This window comes from Gopherus flavomarginatus, chromosome 4 (assembly GCF_025201925.1).
Source record: "Gopherus flavomarginatus isolate rGopFla2 chromosome 4, rGopFla2.mat.asm, whole genome shotgun sequence".
NCBI classification, from domain to species: domain Eukaryota; kingdom Metazoa; phylum Chordata; order Testudines; family Testudinidae; genus Gopherus; species Gopherus flavomarginatus.
Window position 1 is genome coordinate 81,644,323 of NC_066620.1, and position 14,281 is coordinate 81,658,603.

The 14,281-nt window shown below is 44.7% G+C and overlaps 2 protein-coding genes across 4 annotated transcripts in view; one reads left to right on the forward strand and one right to left on the reverse strand.

Annotated features, from left to right (window-relative positions):
• The window catches only part of GGPS1 (geranylgeranyl diphosphate synthase 1), a 55,902-nt gene extending 50,013 nt beyond the window's left edge, over positions 1–5,889 (reverse strand). For 2 of the 3 annotated variants that reach the window (XM_050950456.1, XM_050950452.1), the window contains exon 1: positions 5,694–5,889. The gene's annotated coding sequence lies outside the window, so the exon portion shown is untranslated. Of the gene's footprint in view, positions 1–3,195; positions 3,246–5,693 lie in introns of those variants that run through there. The other variant, XM_050950453.1, reaches the window with a different exon arrangement.
• Positions 5,890–6,442: 553 nt separating this feature from the next.
• Positions 6,443–14,281, forward strand: part of ARID4B (AT-rich interaction domain 4B) — a 194,169-nt gene continuing 186,330 nt past the window's right edge. The window contains exons 1-2 of the mRNA XM_050951541.1: positions 6,443–6,460; positions 7,340–7,403. Of these exons, the coding sequence (XP_050807498.1) occupies positions 7,398–7,403 (6 nt within the window). The 5' untranslated portion in view covers positions 6,443–6,460; positions 7,340–7,397. The remainder of the gene's footprint in view (positions 6,461–7,339; positions 7,404–14,281) is intronic.

Consider the following 14,281-nt stretch of genomic DNA (forward strand, 5'->3'; position numbering starts at 1 on the left):
AATTTCATCTAGTTCATATTACTGAAATCTACTGGGATTATGTGCAGATTGGAATGTTAAAACAAATGGTTATAACATTTAAGGAGGGGGAGTAGCGCTATGTAAAAAGATAGCATTACCTATTTCTGAGTCACTGAACTCAGAAGACAGTGATCTTGAATGCTTATGGATCAATGCCCTAAAGATGGGGTATTAGTTGGTGTCTGGTGCAGATCACCAAATCACACTAGGGAATAGGATGACCATCCCCCTGGGAACCTATTTATAATATTTAGGGAAAAAAGGTGCATGCTCACAAGGGACTTGAGTTTCAATGACATGCTAGAAGTCTCATGCTTCCCATACTAAAACATTATTGGATTTCTAAACATTACAGATGACAATTTCCTAACTCAAGATGTGTTGAAGCCAACACAGGGCAATTCTTTATTAGACCTTGTCTGAACAGATAAGGAGGAAGTGATTACAGAACCCTAAAATTAATGGCAACTTAGGTACAAGAGATCATCAAAAAATAAATAAATGTGCAAGCAGAATAGAGTTCAGACCAGTAATATATATACTTGGTTCTTTAATAGGGCCAGTCTCACAAAGCTGAAAACAATTCTGAGCCAAATCAGCTGGGAGGAAGAATTTAATTAGAAAAAATGAATAACTAGAAATCATTTAAGAACACCTTACTAGATGCCCAAAAAGCCACAACAAAAGAAAGTAGCAGATCTAGTTAAAAAAACTAATCTGCTTTAGAAGGGAAGTGAAAGCATGCATATAGATATAGATAAAAACAAGTGGGGAAAAAGGGAAAGTTGATGATGAATATAAGGCAGAAGTTAGAAATTGTAGCAAGCTGATATAAGAAGCCAAGGGACCCAATGGAAAAAAACCACTATGGCCAGCAGAGTTAAGGACAATAAGAAGGAGTTTTGTAAATATATTATGGACCATTACCAGGATTCTTTTTGTTCCTTACTAGCTGAAAGTGGTAGAATCATCAATAATGCAGAAAAGACAAGAAGTGTTCATTAAATATTTCTGCTCTGGTTTTTCCCCCAAATACAGAAGATATAATCTCATCATAAGGTGCATAACACTTTCCATTTCCCTATCTCTCTGGAGGATGACTACTAAAGTTCGATATTTACCTCAGCAGCTCCAGATAGCTCTTTTAAACCTCTGGGATTGAAGTTAATTGGAGAGCTCACTGGATTTTTAATGCTGATTTTCCAGTGTCTTGGAGCAATGGGGAAGTTCCAGAAGACTGGAAAGAAGCTAATGTGTGCCAAATTTTAAAAAGGGTAAATGAGATGACATGGGAATTAAAGGCCTGTCAGTATGACACTGATCCCAGGCAAAATAATGGAGTAGCAGATACAGAACTTGTTTAATAAAGGAGGGTTAAGTATGGTAACTAATGCAAAACAGCTTAAGTTTATGGAAAATAGACCCTGTTAAACTAACTTGATTTTTTTTTAAAATGAGATTAAAAGTTTAGTTGATCAAGGTAATGGTGCTGACACAGTATACTTTGACCTCTAACGCATTTCACTTGATACTCACACAACACTTCAAATAAAAGACTAGAATGATATAAAATTGACATAGCACATGTGAAGTGGATTAAAATTGGCTAATGGATAACTATCAAAAGGTCACTTATAGACAGGGAATAGTCACGGATCAGTTGTATTTCCAGTCGTATCCAGGAGGGATTGGTTCTCAGCCCTATGCTCAACATTTTTATCAATGACATGAAGGATAACAAAATCACTGAAAGTTTGTTGATGACATAAAAATTGGGAGAGTGGTCAATAATGAAAAGGACAGGTCCTTGATTCAGAACAATCTAGATCACTTGATAAACTGGGCACAACAATACGCATTTTAATACAGGTAAATGTAAATATATATATCTTACAAAGAATGTAGGCCATGCTATACAATACAGGGTCTCCTTCACAGGAAGCAGTGATTCAAAAAGATTTGGGAGTTGTCACAGTGTATAACCAGAGGAATATGAGCTTCCAGGGTGATGCTGTGCCTAAATGAGCTAATGTGGTTCTGGGATGCATAAACAGAGGAATCACAAGCAGGATCAGAGATCATTTTACTTCTGTATTTGGCACTGGTGCTGTTGATAAATTAGAGAGGTTTCAGAGAAGAGCCACGAGAATAATTAAAAGACTAGAAAACATGCCTTATAGTGATAGACTCAAACAGCTCAATTTATTTAGCTTACAAGGTTAAGAGGTAACCTGGTTATGGTCTATAGTATCATGGGGAACAAATATTTAATAATGGGCTCTTCAATCTAGCTGAGAAAGGTATAGTTATCTAATGGAAGTTGAAGCAAGACAAATTCAGACTAGAAGTAAGGTGTAATTGCTACTGGGACAATTTACCAAAGGTCGTGGTGGATTCTCCATCATTGACAATCTTTTTTCTAAAAGATATGCTCTAGGAATTATTTTGCAGAAACTATGGCTTGCGTAATACATGAGATCAGACTACAAAATCACAATGGTCCTTTTTGGACTTGTAATCAATAAATTTGGCTTTACTGTTCTAAATGTGCCAGTACATACACACCTAAAAATATATGTCATTACGACACCTAAGCCAGCAATTGAAGAGGAGACCTCCAAAGAAAGTCGCACCAGCAATTCAGCAGCTAATAAGATTCCCCAGCAGGGTTAAAAAGCATGTGCAAGGAGAGAGGCTCTATTTCAGACCTAATATAGTATAGTTATTTGTTACAAAAAGCTTTCATAGCCCTCTTTGCAAGAGCACAGGTGTTCACAATGCTGTTTTGTCCAAATCCCAATTTGGTTATTATATTAGTTTACAACATTTAGCTTCAGTCTGAACATTTATTCTTCACCTTGCCTCTTCCCTGATGCATGGTGTTGCTGGTAACAAATGAGGTATTTTCCAAGCCATGGACAGCTAAATATTTCACTTGTGGAGAAATGATTTCTTAAAGGAGGCAAGTGTTGCCAAAACAGCTCAGTAAAATATACACTTTAATAGAGTATTTAACTTCTTAATGTAAACAGGTAATAATAAAATGGGAGTGCAAAAATTAACATCCATAGTATTCTAGCACTTTCCAAAGAGCTCTCAATTTAAAAAAGACAAAAATCAAAGTAGAGACATGCAGTAAAACAGAAGTTGGTCCAATAAAAAGATCTCACCCACCTTGTGTCTAAATACTGTCTGCAATTCTTAGAGCAGCAGCATCTAATAAAACTAGAAATTAAAACTAGGCTAGTCTCATTGTCCAAAACATATGGATTACAAGTTAATATTTCCAGTTTTAGCAATCTAAGCAGTTCAAGAATGCCAAGCAGTTTTTACTATCACTGTTGCCGCAAGTCCTTGAAATGGCTCCTATTGAGCCAATTTATAGGTTTATCTTAAAAATTTTATTCAAGGGCATTCTGCGCAAAAAATTAAAAATTCTGCACATAGTATTTTTAAAATAGGCAAAATTCTGCGGGCTTCATTTGTCAATAAATAAATGCACAGGCTTCAACATGGCAGTGGGGAGCACAGGCCACTGGCTGCACAAAGGTGGGAGATCACCCTACAGTCCCCCTCAGCTCTCAGACACGGACGCTGCGGTGAGGCTATACCCAACCCTGATGCAGCACAACGCTTGGGCTTGCCCCAGAAGCACCGGGAGGCCCTGCCCCTCTGCACCAGGTGCAAGGCAAGCAAGCTCAACCATGTAGGATCCAAGTGTGGATGGTCTCAGTGTGTGTGGGGGGGATCCAGATGTGGGGTGAAAGGATTCTGTGTGGTACAATCTGGGTGCAGGCAGCTCGTGGCAGGGAGATAGGTGATCAGACAGCAAATGTGAAAAATCAGGATGAGGTGGGGGGGGGTAATAGGAGCCCATATAAGAAAAAGATCCAAAAATTGAGACTGTCATTATAAAATCAGGACATCTGGTCACCCTAGTGAGGGATCCGGGGGCAGGGGGAGGAGGAGGAGGAGATCTGGCTGCATAGAAGCTCATTGGGAGGGTTGCAGGGGCTCAGTGGCGGGTGGTCTTGATGCAAGGGGATATGGGTGCAGGGGGGGTGGGGTTCTGGTATGGAGGACTAAGGGGAGAGGGTCTGGATCTACCAGGTGAGGCTTGGCATGGGAGGGCCAGATGCATGGGGGTTGGGTGGATGGGGGAGCAGTTCCCTGTACCAAGACCCTTCTCCCACAGCTGAGGAAAGATGGGGGCAGAAAACGGGAGGATGCTGAACTTTCTGCAGCTGAGGGGGGTTTCTGGGGGTAAGTCTGACACAGCCCAGCAACTCCTCACAGGGGAAGAGGAAGCCCCATCCTCTCCTGCCTCCAGCCCAGCCAAGACTAGCTGCTGATGCTGGCTCAGGGTAGGAGCACCTAGCTGGGGTGTCTTCAGCCCCGTGGTGATTTCTCTCTCCACGAGCTGCTCCGGGGGCCTGAAACAACGTGCCTGCACTACTAAGGAGTGGTGTGTAACTGCTCTTGCAGCTTTCCTGCCAGAAATTTTTTTTTTCTGCAGGGAAGCAAAAAAATCTGCAGGGGACATGAATTCTGCACATATGCAGGGGTGCAGAATTCCCCCAGGAGTTTAAAAAGATGAGTCATGGCCAGAAGTTACATAGAAATACCATCTTATTAGTCAAATGACTGACTGACTACATAAGTGCAGATTTATTATTATTTTAAAGTCATGTTTAGCCTAACAGCACCTACACAGCAGTAATAGGTGATGTCTTGGCAAACACTGTCTTTGATCCAAGCTTTCATCCACAGGGTTGCCAGACGTAACTATGGGCAGAATTTGGTCTACACAAGTCTATTTTCAGTGGTAACAGAGAAAGAACAATTCTGCTTTTAAAAACCTACATTAAATTTGCAGGACTGGCAATTCAAACATACAATTGTAACTTGTGAACTGAATGAAACTGTCACCATGGAACCTAACTATGCCACAACTACACTATTTTCAGAGCTGAACTGCATTTTAAAATATCTTTACAAAGCAAGCAAAGTGTTTAACAGAACACTGAATGGCTAAATCCGCAGTGACTTAGTAGCAAAACTCAACTACACACGGTTCACCCTGAGGTCTCTTTATTGCTTACCTCTGCCAAAAGCTGGGTACACCAGCTCTAGCAGTGGCTTTGATTACGTACAAATGCTGCTGTTGCTTAAATCACAGAGCCATTTCAGCAACAGCCAGAGCGCGACCAAACAGCGGCCCCTTCAGCCCCCGAGAACTCTGGAGCCAGCTCGGCGCTGCCTCCCGGGGCGGCGCCACCCTCAGAGGCCGAGTCCGCTTTCAGAGCGACCCCCGGGGGAAACGAAGAGAACAGGGAGCGCGGACGCTGCCGGGGCCCTTTGCTTCCCCTTAGTTCTCCCTGCTGGCCGAGCGGCCGGGCACAGCACCACCCGCGGCAGGCTCCGGGCAGCGACCCAACCGGCGGCTGCGCCGAGACCGGCTCCCGCTTTCCCACCTCGCCAGGCAGGTCCGGGCGCAGGGCATGTCCCTGGGGGCGGCGAACCAAGCCCAGCGGGCCGAGAGGAACAGGCCGGGAAGGCGCCAAGTCGCCGGGCAGGTGTCGCTCCCGGCAGGGAGCCTCCCTGGCAACACAAAGGAGCCCGGCTGGCGGCAGGGACCGGGGAGATCGCCGGCCGCCCAACCCCCCACCTACCGCCGGCCGAAGTCAGCATCCACCTCCTCGTTGCCGGGCCAAGCCGCACCCCGCTCCGCCGTTCCGGCCCGAGCGCGCTCCCCAGCTCCGACACCGGCAGCAGCGCGTTAAAAACTCCACCCACTTCCACCTTAACTGCTACCGCCACCACCCTCTGCTGTTAGGTGGTAAAATGCGCCACCAGGGCTTCACTGCGCAGGCGCTAGGCCCTCCCACTTGTTTTAATTAGCACTAGATTCGTCCCACCCCCCGGCGGCCCCTCACGCTCGATGCATCATGGGATATGTGGTTCGGGTGTGAGGCTCAGCTACTTCATGGGCGCAGAAGAGCGGCGAGGGAAAGAACCGCGTTACCCATGAGCCTCTACGGCGCCGAGTCTCTGTTTCCATAGAATTGGTGGAAAAATGACGTTAGTGTTTCCGATATGGGGGCCAATGGTGGAGGGAGACGCGTGGGCCTTACCGGTTCCGGGCCAATAGAGAAAGTGCAGGGCGGGGAGGGGGCGGGTCTCTATCCGTCAGTCACTGTGTGAGGTGGGGGAGGGGAGCGAGAGGTTCCGAGCGGAGCAGCCACCGCCAGCGCCGGGTCCTGGCAGGGGGGATCGGCCCCATCATACGCAGCGCGGAGCTGCAGCCGTAGCCAGAGCCCTTGCTGGGAGATCGATCCGGGGCCAGCACCACGTCAACGGCTCCGGAGCCGGGAGGAGGCTTCGTCTCCCATCTCCTCCCGGGTCAGGGAGAGCCGCGGGCGGGCGCCGCGGAACAAAGGTATCAGCGACAGCAGGAGAAAGAGCCGCCCCGGCCCCGCCGCCAGCGGGTGAGGGAGCGGGGCCTTCGCTACTTGTGGCAGTTCCTAGGCGGGAGCGGGGTTGTTTTTGTCCTGGCGAGACTGCGGCGGGACTCGCTGATCCCCCCCTCCCCCGCGCGCGTGAGGTGGGGGGTGGTGAGGGGCTGGAGTCGCTGCGAGGCGGCGAGGAGCCCGAGGGGGGCGGCCTCATTCCTGCCTGTGCCGATCGGGTCCGGCCCGCTGCGCTGGGCAGTTGCGGCTGTTGCTGTTAAAACTCCTGTCGCGGAGTCAGCGCTTTCTTTGATGGGGGTGGGAGAAGCTGCCGCCTCTGTCGGGATCCACAGAGCCGCAGCCCCTCCGACGGGGAGAGCTGCCACCCAACCCCCTTTTCTTCCTCATACAATGGAGGAGCAGCGGCCCCTTCCCCCCCTCCGCCGCAGCAGAGTGGGGGGGTTTCCAGGGATCAGACATCGCCGCCCCCCTCCAGCCCGCAGGTCTCTGGGGAGAGGATTGAGAGCCCGGGCCCCTGTGAGCTGGGCGCGGAGCGGGGACTCTCCTGGAGCAGCCGGAGAGGCTGGGGGTGGGTTGTTGTTGTGGCAAGTTTCTCCTCCTCTGACAGAAATGGCGTCAATGGCAGCGAGTGAAGGGGAAGCCGAGCCGCGGTGTGTGGGGGCTGGAGGGAAAGCAGTGGCCTGGCGGGGGGGAGGGGGACTGAATGGGGAGAGATCGCAAACGGGGGGTGGCGAGATCTGGGAGGAGGGGGGTTGATCAGGATCCTGGCGGCTCCCCTGCCCGTTCCCCCCGCGCTCCGGTGCAAACGGCTGGTGCGGTGGTGGCTCAGTGCTTTGTTTTAATTCCAGGTCCAGCCTCGGCCGCTCAGCCCCGATCGGGGGCTTTTTTCCGCAGCCTGAGCTCATCATGAAGGTAAAACCCTCGCCTCTCTGTCTAGGAAGGGATGGGGAGAGGGTTGCATGAGGGAATGGTGCCCGATTTGTCCCGGCCCCGCTCCCCGGTGCGTGGCTCGGCGCTGGTGCGGATCTAGGCTGCAGGCTGCTTCTCCCCACTGCCGTGATGGTGCCTTAGATGCCTTTGGTGTTTGCTGTGCAGGTTTGGCTCCGCCAGGTTTTGCTGAGGACTGTGTAAGTTCACTGCGAGCAGGTCGTTCCCTTTCCGAAACAACCGTTCGTAGGGGAATAAGGACATGGCTGCCGGGCCAAGCTTGACGAAGGAATAGGGGACAATCACTCCGCTCCGGAAAGTAACATTGCAGAGGAAATATAAGCATTAACTGAGGTTAAATGATGGATTTACTTTCTGTACCTTAGCGGGAGTTCTAGAGAATTAATAATCGTGAGCTGAGGAGGTGATGTCTGTATAGAGGATGCTCTGCAGTGAAGGTAGTGCTGTAGGATGCAGAATGATTTTCTAACAGCTTTTTAGTTTCCTTTTTAGTGCTCTGTGCGTATCCATATACACCATTGTCAGTCAGAGGCATTTGTAGACCATTGATACTTGCTATATTAGGCAAGCCTGATTGAAGTGATTGTTCCACTCAATACAGATGTTTTTATAAAGAATCTTGCATTTCATTAGTAGATTTAACAAGTGTGATTATCAGTCTTTTCCCTGATTTACTCTTGGTGATTACAGTATCTTGTTTTAAATACTATTGTTTGTATTACAATAGCACCCAAAGTTCTTAATCAGGATCATGCCCCCATTGTGCTGCATTAAATCTGTCTTATAAGTTTTATAAAACTTATCAACTACGTTTGTTGTATAACTGCAGAATTTGTTTTTGAATATTTGTACAGCCTGTCAGCTTTATTATTCATTGCTAAATACAGTAGCATCCTGCTAGAGTCAAACCTCTTTGGGTTTCTCTATATGTGTGCCCATGTGCATATATCAAATGTATATACAACACTAGAAATAGCAGAGGATACAAACAATTCTATTTAACTGGTTTCAGTAGGTGATACTAAGCACAGTAAAGTACCTAAGGTTCAGTACATTGCCTTTTGGTTATTAATGAAAGAGCCATAAAATGTACAGTTTTAACTATTATTGTCAGTGGGGGAATAACTTAGTGAGGCCTGAAGTAGTGCGCCAATATTTGTATTTCATTAATAAGTTGCATCTAGTAAGAAATAAAAACTATGGTTAAACATTTATGGCAGTGTTATATGGAAGTTCCGAAATTGTGGTCCATGGCTTGCTGGTCTGTGGAGTGTTGGCTAAATACATGGTCCTCTTTCTGCTCGTGTCCATGTGGGGGGATGGAACAGATAGGAGCAGAAGATGAAATCTAGAGCAGGGGTTCTCAACTGTTTTCTTTCTGAGACCCCCACAACATGTTATTAAAAAACCCATGGCCCACCTGTACCATAACAACTATTTTTCTGCATATAAAAGCGAGGGCCGGCATTAGAGAGTAGCAAGCAGGGCTGCTGCCTGGGGCCCCACGCCACAGGTGGCCCCACAAAGCAAGGTTTCTCAGGCTTCGGCTTCACCCCAGCTGACTAGTCTTGGATCTCAAACTTCAGCCCTGCATGACAGGGCTTCAGCTTTCTGCCCTTGGCCCCACCAAGTCTAACACTGGCCCTTCTTGACAGACTCCCTGAAACCTGTGTGTGGACCCCCAAGGGGCCCCAGACCCCTCGTTGAGAACCGCTGATCTAGAGTAAAAGGAGACAGAGTGGTGAACTTTTTTTTCCAAAGGGCTCTGAAGGCAGCTGAATATATAGAAGTACTTTTCTAGTACTACTTTTCCATGTAAGCAAATGTGTAATTACCGTGGAGATACTGTTGATCAGATACTGTGGTTAAAGGATGCATATAAGTGCCTAGTATACAACGTGAAGGTGAGGACCACAAATGGGAGAGGAAGTGTGCCATAGCACAGCATGAAAACCCCTCTTTTAGCTCAATTGAATAAGTAGCAAAAGGCTTAAATCTTAAATATCAGACATAAAAGCCTGTTACAGATCCATTAACAAAAGCTAAAAGTTTCTTTAGTTATACATAAGACGTTTGCTTTTTTTAGCGGGATTTTAAAACATGTTTTGTGATTTGTTCATGATGAGTTCTGAACTTCTGTGTGGTCATGAGCAAACCAACTGTCTGGAATATCCCTTTAAAATTTGTTTGGGATTTAAATTGGAAGATGTTAGTTACAGTGAAGCTCCTTTTTAGAGTTACAGCACAAAAATAAAATAAAATTTTAGCTGGTTTTAAGCTTCCAAAGCATGTCTCATGCTAAATAAATGTATATCAGTTTACAATCTTGTAAGTTAATTTGCATATCCATAAGGATATTGCAAGGATACAAGTTTGTCTAATCAGAAGTAATAGAAGAGAGTGAACAGGGTGTTCTTTTTTTTTCTGTTGATCTACATCACAGAATAACTGAATGACTGATAAAACAGAGCAGGATGGTGCTTGAAAAAACATGACTGATATTGTTTATAATCTACTGGAAGAGTGTAACAATGGACATTTTTGCATTTAGAGGATTGAACTCTAAAGACCCAGTTTTATAGTGAGCCTGCCCATATTGTGCTCATTGCAGGATTGGAGCCTAAGCCTTGATTATTGTTTTAGTGAGCCTTTCTTCAGATGAACTAGTCAGTGTATTTTGTGGATAGGGCATTAATTTGGGAGTCTGGCGGTCTGTTCTATTCCCATCTCTGCCACTGGCTGTTTTTGTGTGAACAGTTCAGCTTTACTATGCCATATTCTTCCCATCTGTGTAAAGAAAATAGGATATTTACTCTTCTTTGTAAACCTTCATGGAGGAAGAATGCTACATAAGAACTAAGTAGTAGTATTAAAGTGATACAAATGGAAGTTCACTTAACATGCTTATTTATGGCTTGGAACGGTGAGGGGAACAACGATGATATTGTCTCCCAATACAGGGTTTCTCATCCTTTTTTGAATCACTCCCCACCTTAGCATTTTTTTAACATGGATCTGTCCCCACATCCATGAGGGCACAGGCACCATTTCAGATTTCAATAGTAGGGACAACTTTCAGCTGGGGTCCAGGTGCCACTTAAGCCACTGGATGCTCTTGGATATTTTTTTAAGATAAATATGTAAAGATCAGTCTATTTCAGAAGCATTGTTGTGATTATTTCCTATACCACCTAGCAGTGCCCCCCAAACTCATTTCCCCAAATCACCTGACAGGGCCCTCCCACCCCATGCTCCTCCCAGATCACCTAGCAGTACTCACCCCCCCAACTCCTTGTAACCCCACCTGGCAGTGCCCCCACAAACTGTACTGCCCCAGCTTTAAATGACCTGGCAGTGCCCTCACTTGGTAACTTCCACTCACCTCAATCACAAATCCATGGCTTCTTCATACAGCAAGAGTGTGGTGGTGGGGGCACATGGAGGGGATTCTGCTTGAAGGAGGGGTTCCCACTCCACATACTGCACCTCTAGGTGTTCCTGCTCCCCAGGGTTAGTGCTCTCTGCCACAGGTTGGAGTTCAACAGGTGTAATACCCTCCCATCTAGAGCTGCAGTGACTGATGGCACCACAGGCCAGTCATGGCTCTCCTGTGAAAGTTGGATTCTGTGAAGCAATCCTAGGGTCTGCTCAAAGCACCAGCTGCAGCCCATCACTCCATGTGCCATGCTCAAATCAGCTGACCATTTGGCCCACCTGTGCCCCTCCCGACCTTTGCCTTCTCCTAACATGTGTACCACCCCTTATACTCAGTGATAGCAATGTATTCCTCACAACAGCACATCTAGATCCAAAGAAATTAATCCCTTTGTATACTAATACATAACACCTCAGCCTACCAAGAGTGCTATGTACATAAGCTACAAAGATGAAAAAACATTACAGTTTTGTTTATATAAATGTTGGAATAAAACCAAACTGGATGTTCCACTAGAGGTAAACAAAGCCTTTCCCTCTTGTAATCACATACTGGCCTAAACTAGAGAAAGGCTAGAGTGGTGTGTGAATTGCTATAGCAATTTCTGAGTTCTAGTTGAGATTTTCTTAATCACATTGTGTGCCTTGCACATGACTCTTAGCAAAATAAGAGTGTTTCAGATGGTTAAAGAATCTTGGATTGCCAGCAGCTACCTATTTACGAAGTAATTATGTTCCAACAACTAGTTTTATATAACACAATTGTTGAAAAGCAGTCTATAAGCTTTGTATCTTAAAAAAATATTAAAGTCGGGATTAACTCTACAAAAAAGACCTATAACATGAGGTGTACTTTTTTTTTGTTTGTTTTTTTAATCTAAAGGTTAGGGCTGCAGATATTTAATTGGAACTTGAGTACTATAGTTAAATATTTAAAAAGTGTTTATGAAAGTATTTTCCTTTACCTTTTGTTAGTGAGAGCACTTAATATAAAATTTCTCACTGTGGCTTGGAAATGTACTTGATGCTGACTAGCTGTATGATAATAGAAGTAGTCAATATTATAGAAACTTAGAGTTGCATTGTGAACCAAGTACAATAGAATCCCATTTATCTGACCCTCTTTTATCCAACTCTCCGTATTAACCAAACAACCAGCAGCACAGGTCCAGAAGCGGATGATCTCTCTTATGGCCACTAGACATTGCTGCAGCCTTGCATTGTCCCATTCTCCAGATTATCGGAATTTTTGATTATCCGATCTGGCCCTGGTCCCAGTTAGATTGGATAAATGGGGTTAGATCTAATGTGGTTGTAACAAAACAAAATTTTGAAAAATGCCTATTTAAATGTTAGTATCTCCTTGACCTTTAAAATTGGTGCTTTAATATATATAATATATATATAATATATATTTAATATATATATAATATATATAATGCCAGCCTAAATTACAGTTTTGCATAGTTGTAGATATATTTGTATTCCATAGCCTCAGGTCTTGTGGGGTGCTCATTCAAAACTGACAAAGCTATGCGACGGAAAGAATGTGTTTTTTAAACATCCTCATTCTAAATTTACATATTGGTTTCAACAACCATCATTTCACAGTGACCTATCTATCTCTCCAACAGAGGTCACTGGTGCATGCTTATACTATGACTATACTGCCAAAAGCAAGTCTGCTACTCCAGTCCATTGTGTTATGTACACTTGATGGACTAAAGTGAAATATGTCTTCTAAACTTTTAGTAACTAATTTCCGTCCTGCAGCACAAGTCAGCCGAAAGTCAACTGCTCTTATGCTCATACTACATTCTGGAAACTAGTTAAGGAATTTAGTGACCTTTCTTTTTCTAGTCAGCTGTGTGGGCGGTAGCAGAAGTGCTGGGGTGGTACAGAAGCACTACTAGTTGGGGACTGCTCGCGTGAAAAAGTAGGAGAACAGGTAAGACTTGTGGTGTATTTTTCTCCAGAATTGGTTTTTGGTTTGCAAGAAACCACTCCTTTTAAAAGAAATGTTCCCCTTACTAACCAACCTCTGGTCACTTTTCAATTTCCTCATGCTTGCATAATTACGCAGAAAGAAAAGCAAACACTGCTTTACAGAACATGTCTGAATATCTTAGACTGGATAGAATTTGACTTCTTTCATAGCTGAAATGTCAGCCACCTTATATCATTCAACAAGTGTATAATTTGAAAATCCATGTCTTTAATATTTAATCATTTAGTAGAAACTGAGATACAGAAGCTCCAAGGTAGCCTAGGCTAGCTTGTGGGGTGGCAGGGAGAGAGGTCTGCTTTAACTGAGAAAAGTTTGTTACTATCACAGTTCAGGGCCAGTGCTTCTGTATTTTCCCTCAGTGGTCCATCAAGGGCACTCACTCTCAGACTTCACCTCCCCAGCAGTTGCGTTCCTTGGACAGAGACCAGCATCTTTCTCCTTTCTGACTGAGAAAGAGAATTTCCAGGCTGCACAAATCCCCGCCTTCACTGTGTCATTCCCAGCCAAGACAGGCTGTCCACGCACGCCTGCTTGCTTTAGAGACGGTTTACAGGTTTAATCGCTGGAGTTGTAACTACCACACACTTCTTATGCAAACCTATTTTATTCTGAAGGTAAAAAAGCACTGCAAAGAAAACATTACAGCCAATAAAAGAACCTACACGTGTGCTAATAAGCTTACTTTCATCCTAACATGGATTCTGGCAGAAGCAGTGCTTCAACCCCCCAACCCAAGGGATCCCTTGTGGTTACCAATTTGTGACAGCGTCAGCTGAGAACAAGCCCCCAGTCTTACAAAATCTCAGTAGGCCCAGTCCCTCCAACTCTACTCTAAGGGTTGGGGCCCTCTGTGGACCAGGGTTCTGTCCATTTACCGGATCAGGATGAAGGCCCTGAGTCAGTTTAAAACCAGGGTATTCACCCAAAAATCCCTATCTTTGTTTGTTGGTCTCCGGAGAATCTAATTTTACTTAGTATTTATGTAGCTTTTCCAAGGCGTGGCTTCAAAGGGATGATAAGGGAGGAAGTACATTAGCACCCCATCCCTACTAGAGAAGGTGCATACAGTACTATAACAACATGTACACAGTTGCATTTTTAATACAATGTACCCCAAATTTATTAACCCTAATTCAGTAAGTTTCAATTTAATTCAGTAAACATTATCTTAAGTCCTCAAGGTTTGTTCTGGATATTACAGGATATTGTCAATCTGTTGCAATTACCAGTATATGAGTCTAGGAAGAAAGTAGATTAGTTTTCGTTTGTTCTCAATATTGGTATCAGATATATTTGGATCAGTATTTTTACATGCAGGGTAACTAGTGTACAGAAGATACTACCTAATTTAATAATAGAAGCTGCAACACTAAATATATGATACTTATCCTCAGTTAAA